Below are 6,718 nucleotides of genomic sequence, written 5' to 3' on the forward strand. Positions count from 1 at the left end.
ACTTGTCACTTCCAAGTCATTGTTTAGAATGGCTAGCTAGAAGTGTGAGAATGTGTCACCTGGTGCTGAACTTTTCAAGAATTCTGGTGTTGGGTGGCGGGGTAAGCAAAATAATTGATTTACTTTGTTCTGCATTAACATACAAATTAGTCTGTCATTACTGAAATGGCTTTTTTTATAATTCTGTAATAGTAATATTGAATTTCTCAATTTGCTAAATTATTCATTGTTTAAATATTCCACTTCTGCGAAGACTGACTTTTGTTCAATTTTTAGGTGTAGTAGATATTCTTGTGATTATAATGCTTTGTAGGTTACTTTATATCCTACTGGTAATGGAAAACTGACCTCACCCGGTGCTGGGTTTTGACAAAATGTGCTTTTGACAGTACTGTCTCTGACAACAGAGCTCAGCAAGTGTTGCTTTGGTGTAACATATTTTAGTTCTGACCTCTTGATCTTGGAGACTAGAAATTGGCATTGGAAGCTGCAATTTATTCCAATTCCTACCATTCATTACTAGGAGAGACAGCATTTAATGACAGTAGAGCCATTAGTTTTCTCACTGACTATATACTAAACACTGACTCCGAGTTTAACTTCAGTTTGAACACAACTTGCATTTTAATAGTGACATTGTCTCAACAGAAGTTCAGTCTAAGGTGCTGACCTCATCTTTCCTGCTCAGAGGGTGTTAGACTGGAGATTAAAATGCCACATGTTAAAGTCCCAGGCCTTCCCAGCTCAAGTCCAAAGGACTGCAGTGTCAGTGCCTAGTTCATGGTTTAAGTGGATACTAATTAATTTATTACAATGAAGCTAGAGTGTTTTCCAGCATGTACCACCCAGCGAGACTTTGTGGATTAAGAATCGGGGTGAAATAAGCCACTAGCTGTTTTAGAGCGGAGGGGAAGGTAGCAGCTAGATTCAAGCTGTTGTGCTGTGTCAGAACTTTTTCCTCTCACAGCTGACTGTTCCATCAATAAGAATGTTTGTTTCCTTTCAGGAAAGGTGCTACTTTTTTCACACACTGAGGGGGGGAAAAAAAGCTTTCTCAGTCCCTAAATCTCYAATGGATCTGGCATAAGCTTACTACTTGGCAGGCTATTTCTGCTGAAGTAGTCAGAAAATAGTTAATGTTTTTGAACATTCCACTGAAATGAATGAGGCAATTCATACCTCTGAGCTATTGTTTTAGGGTTTTGTTCTTTGTTTCCTATTGTAAAATGTCTGGAAACACAGGAAGATGACAGTTGTATTGGTTAATATTTTGAAAACTTTCTTCAAATGCTTGAGGACTAGAAATACAATTTGAAACAAAGCCTTAATATTTGCACACAGCTCAGGACAAGGGTGTGGTATTAAGTTACACAAATTATATGATCCTGGATAGCTAACCCTGAGCAAGTGAAACATTAATTTACTGAACAAAAAATCTTCCTTAAAACTACTTTGCCTTCCATAGTGCAGATTTTAGTAATTTAAAGATGTCTAGCTTTTTAAATTATTTTTTCTCCCCCTAAAGCATTCACTGCATCCTGGAGTCGAAATACATGTAAGATAAGCTAGTTAGTGCCCTGTACCCGACTTTTTTCAGTTTATGCAGTCTTCAGTGATGATGACGGTGTGATGATGCCTTCTGCAGAGAAATGGGAGGGATTGAGGACAGGGTCTGAGCCCACCTGAGCTTCACTGGTAATGGAGCAAAACCCAAACGCGAGTGGGGGGAGGGGGCAGGTCTGTTTAAGGTTTTGGGATGGGGTGTTTTGTTTTCCTGGGTGTTTTTGGTTTTGTTTTCTTTAGCTGTCATCGTAACAAAAGGAAAAAGTAGTTGTAGTGCTTGCGTGGAAAGTCTCGGGCCTGTTTGGAGTTTCTCCCTCTGTACCACGCTGGAGCTTCTTACCCCGGGCGCAGGGCTCCTACCCCTGGCGCTTGCGAAGGGGCGGCGCGCCCGCGCTCGCTGGCCGGCGGAGAGGAGCGGGCCGGGGCCGGGGCCGGGGCCGCGGCGGGGCAGCCCGTGCCCGGCCCTCGCCGCCGAGGGGGTGGCGGGGCGGCCGGGACCCTCCCTCCGCCCGGGCCGCCCGTGGGGACGGGCTGTGCTGGGGGCTATCTGCGCGCAGAAGATGCTTGGCTTCCTAATCTCCCCAGCCCAGCCCCGGCTGTTCTATCTTTAACGCTTCCTGTTGGTTAGAGGAGCCGAGCTGAAAATGGTCGTGTTTCCTGGCTGGAGGCACGGCGGGCTCCCAGGCGCGTCGTGACCCTCCTGCCGCGGCCCCGCCGGCACACGCACGCCGCCGCGATCGTGAGGGCTCCTGCCGGCCGGGCCCGGGGGAAACCTCTCCCACGGCCGCGTCCAGAGCGGGAGGTTCAGGGGAAGGAGTGAAAGGAAGAATAACAGCTCCGGCATTTCCCCCCTGCAGAAGCGCATGCAGGTGGCGGCGGAGACAATAGCGACCCCAGCGCCCCGGGCACGGCCGCCTCCACCAAACCGCCCGGCAGGTGCGATCCGTTCCCACCTCCCCATCGACAAACAGGGCCGGAGCTTCGGCGCCCGCTGCAAGGGGGGGGGAGAGGGACACGATCCCGCGGGGACGCGCCGCGGAGCCGCGCCGCCGGCCGGGAGCGGGGCGCGGGCACACGCAGCCGCCCGCTCCCCTCGCACCGGCCCCACAGCGGGGACCGAGGGGCTTCCCTCGACGTGCTCAGCCCCCGGCCTGTCCTCCCTGTCCATGTCCTTCAGGAATTTCGTTGACGTTTGGCTGCCCGGACGGGACGTTTCCCCAAGCGATCGAAAATCGCCTCTTCGCTCTCTGCCCCTCTCTTTTGGACCGATTTATCTTTGGGTGAGAGCGGGAGCAAACCCCTGAACCCCGCAGAGAGCCCGATCGCTGCCCCTTCCTCGCCGGGGAGCATCTGGGAATTTGGGAGGGCTCCAGAGCGGTCCCGCCGCCTTGCAAAGGGCAGTTGCCCCCGGGGCACCGCTGCCCGCCCCGTCTCTCCCCTTGCCCCCCGCAGCTCTCCCCGCGCCGCGGCTTGGCCGTTCCCAGGCGCAGGAGCCTCCCGTCCCCGTCCCCGGGCCCGGAGACCTCTGCCCCGCGCCGAGCCCCGGCCCGACGGGGCGCGCTGCCGCGGTGCTGCCGCCCGTCGGGGCCGCCAGGCCGGGCAGCGCTGCGGGACCGGCTCCTTGCGCCCGTTCTCACCCCCTTCTCCCTTTGCCCGGGCCCGTTTCCACCAGGCCCGGCGTGGGCTCTGCCCCCCGCTCACGTCCCAAATCCATTCCCCGAGGGCGAGGGGCTCAGTCCCCTCGCGGCCGCCCCCCGACGGACGCCCCGTCTCACGCGGGCACCGCCGCCGCCTCCCCGGCCGGGCAGGGGAGCCTGGACAGAGCGCTCGCCCCAGTGCAGCCCCTCAGCGAGCACACGCCGTGGGGGGAGGAAGGCTGGGGATGGGGCTGCCTCTTTCCAAAACATCACCTCTCGGTTGTGCTTTATTTACCTCCTCTTGTCCCAAAGCAGCCCACACCCCTTCCCTCTCTCTCAGCATCTCCAGCAATTTATTTTGGCTCATTAAATTTAATTAAGAACGGAGTAGGTGTTCCATATTTAATCAAAAAAAAAAAAAAATGCAGGGGCATAATAACCTCCAAGAGGACTAAAATAAAGAATCGCTATTCAGATGTGGGCAGCCACAGTGCAATTTTTTATTACTCTTTTTTTTTTTTTTTTTGCAGTGTCTTTTTAAGAGCATCTAAGCACACACACATAAAAAGCTAGAAGGCATGCATTCCGGAGTTATTCCTATGCATATCCCTGCAATAATTTTCCGCTTTCCTTCGATAAAATTGCCAAATAATAATGAATCATTTCATAAATAATGGGTTTAGAAGCTTATCAGGGCAGGCGGGCCACTGCTGGGGTTTTATCTCTCTCGGCCACATTGCAGTAGTGTTCCGCTCTCCATACTAAATAGGAAACTGGACGTGATGTGGAATTAGAGCCTACCCAGCTGAAGCCACCCAACACTTACTACAAATATAGCCGTGATGCGTAGGCCACAAAATGGCTCCACTCACTTTTCCCAATGAAAAGCAAATGGTGAGTAGAGAGGAATCCGGCCCTGCGACCGGCTGAGGGCGCGGGTGCAGGGGGCGGGCGTTTTGGGGGATTTTGGGGGGCAGAGAGGGGTGAGTGGGGGTCTTCTGCACCATGTAGGATATAGGGGGGGATCCGAAGTCTTCTCCGCGGTTGCCTTTTTTTTTTTTTTTCCTTTTTGATGGGGGTGGGTGAGGAGAAAAATATGCCTCTCCCGTTTGGGAATGTGGGGGTGGGCCCCCCCCCGGGGCTGGAGCGAGGAGGGCCCGGCCCGGCTGCGGGGGAGCCGGGGCGAAGCGCCCGCCGGGCCCGGCTGGCCCCGGCCCTTCCCGGGGGGGGCGGCCGGGCCTGTTTCCCTCTGCCAGATGGGGTCTCCCCCCTTATACCGCTCTCTTCCACCCCTTCGGTTTGGGGCGCTTTTCCTACAAAGGGCACGGAGTGAGAGGTGCATTTCTGGGGTGGAAATTTCCTGCCGATCCGCGGTTAGAAAACAAAAGGAGTTTGCAGAGCAGAAACTAGCGGGGCGGGGAATTAATGCGCCCCCATTTTCTCAATGCAATTAACCCCAAACGAATTCAAAAACACTGCGTTTTTTGCTTTTATTTATTTTTTTTGTTCGTTATGAAACGTAACAAAAGCGGGAGGCAACACCACCGGGATTATTTCGTTTTTTTACGAAGGGGAAAAACATCCCTTTGGTGATTTCGTTTGGCGGGGGGAGGCTGCGTTCCCCTTCCTGTTGATCCGCTGAAGAGAAAAGGGCCGGGGCTGCGCGACGGGCGCAGCGAAAGCGCCGCGGAGCCGCGTTGGCGCGGGCGGGCAGCGGGCTCCGCGCGGAGGGTGGCGGCACTCGGCGGCACCTCGGCGAGTGCTGGCGCTGATCGGCCTCGACCCCCCCCCTTAGCGATTAATTTTTCTGCCCCGCTCAACGGGGGGTGGGAGAAACGCGGTCGCTCTTTGGGAACGGGTCGGCGTGAAAATAACCCCACCGCCAGCCGCGGCTGGGATTTCCTGCTGGGGCAACCGGGCATGGAATATGTCAAAAAAAAAAAAAAAAAATCGGCCTAAAGATCGGGGCGCATTTTATTTTATTTTTTAATTTTATTTTTTACACTGCAGCGCGCTGCGGCCCGCGTGCGAGAGTCGGCGGCCGGGTAACAGGGACGAGCCGGCGCGGAGGCCCGGGGGGGCCCCGTCTCCCCCCGCTGCGGCCGGGCGCGGGTGCCCTGCGCGGGCAGGGTGCGTGCGCGCTTGCACACGCGTGTGCAGCCGTCGGGCCGGGCGCGGGGCGGAGGGGCTGCTCCAGCCGGCCGGGGCCTCCCCGCCCGTCTCCCCTGCACCCCGCTCGCCATTGATCTTTAGCAACCCGGGCCCAAGAGATCCACCCTCTCCTCTCTTCTCCCCCCCACCCCCTTTCTCTTCCTCCCAGGATTTAGCAGTTTTATCCCGATGCGGGTGTCCTTCCTCTCTATAAAGTCGTAAGTACCTTGAGGTGGGAGGAGTAAATTCAGCCTGACACTGAGAGCGCTTTTGTTGAAACAGGAGAGACTTGCGGTGTCCCTACTTAAATATGACACATGTGAGTAATCTCTTCTATACAATATCGGAATAGTCAATTAGATTTTCTTTCTAGACGGCTGGCGGGGAGGGGGCTGGAGGGAAGGCAGAAAGCTCGTGCTTTGGATCTTTTTTTTTTCCTCAAGAGAGATGTAGAGATATGGCGAAAATTGGTTTTCTCTCGCAATTCAACGATCGGGTTCAATTAGCCCAGCAGAAACGAGGGAAAAAAAAAATTACTCAACACAAACCAGCAGGAAGATTGGGAATGAGAGCCGAAATGTTTCAACTTTCTGGTCGGCGAAGCCCCTTATTTATAGGAAAAACTCGAACGAGGGGGGTGGTGGGAGAAATTACGTGGAAATAGTCGCGATATCCCTCCCTCCCCTCAGCGTTAGGTGCCTTGTCCCGATAATAATCGTTATAATTGAGAAGGGAGCGGGGGACGCTGGAGACAATAATCATGTGCAATCGCGTATGAAAGGCTGCTCCGTGCAAAGCGCCTGGCCTCTTCCTTCTTCCTGCATTAGGTAATGCATGGGGGGGATTTACTTAGCTATATATTGTTTTAACCCCCTCTCCCCCAAAGAGTGACTTGAGGTATATTTTGCTGTTTAAAAAAGACAAACAAAACCCATAAATAAAACACTAAAATTACGAGGAGCGGCGGTCCTGCGGGCCCAGCCGAGGCTGCGTGCCTGGGCCGGGTGCCCGGCGCCGGGCTGCTCCCGGCGGCCCGTGTCCCCGTAGGCCGGGCCGCAGCGTGTCTGGCGGGGGGGAGCAGCGGGTTCCGCTTGGGCGGCGAACAAAGCGGGAGGCTTAAAGCGGGCAGCGCTTCCCCAGGCCGAGGCACTGAGCCTTCTCCCGCCCCGTCGTAATTTGCCCGCATAATTTAATACRCGTCCCGTCGAAAGCGCTCCTCGCCGCAGCGGCGCACCCTCGCCGCGCGTTTCTCAACCGGCCGCTGCGGCGGTGGTTGCATTAGCGGAATTTATTATTGCAGCGCTCGGCGCATAACGGCTTCAGCGCCCCGCGGCTCTGCCGCTGCGGGCGGGCGATGCGGGCAGCTG

The 6,718-nt window shown here is 54.9% G+C and overlaps 1 protein-coding gene across 1 annotated transcript in view; it reads left to right on the forward strand.

Annotated features, from left to right (window-relative positions):
- The first annotated feature begins 2,270 nt into the window (after positions 1–2,270).
- Positions 2,271–6,718, forward strand: part of TAL1 (TAL bHLH transcription factor 1, erythroid differentiation factor) — an 11,687-nt gene continuing 7,239 nt past the window's right edge. Inside the window, exons 1-3 of the mRNA XM_026086951.1 lie at positions 2,271–2,499; positions 3,970–4,094; positions 5,521–5,671. Coding sequence (XP_025942736.1) covers positions 5,669–5,671 — 3 coding nt within the window. The 5' untranslated portion in view covers positions 2,271–2,499; positions 3,970–4,094; positions 5,521–5,668. The remainder of the gene's footprint in view (positions 2,500–3,969; positions 4,095–5,520; positions 5,672–6,718) is intronic.

The sequence above is a fragment of the Apteryx rowi genome, unplaced genomic scaffold (genome assembly GCF_003343035.1).
Source record: "Apteryx rowi isolate R43461 unplaced genomic scaffold, aptRow1 scaffold_7, whole genome shotgun sequence".
Lineage (NCBI taxonomy): Eukaryota > Metazoa > Chordata > Aves > Apterygiformes > Apterygidae > Apteryx > Apteryx rowi.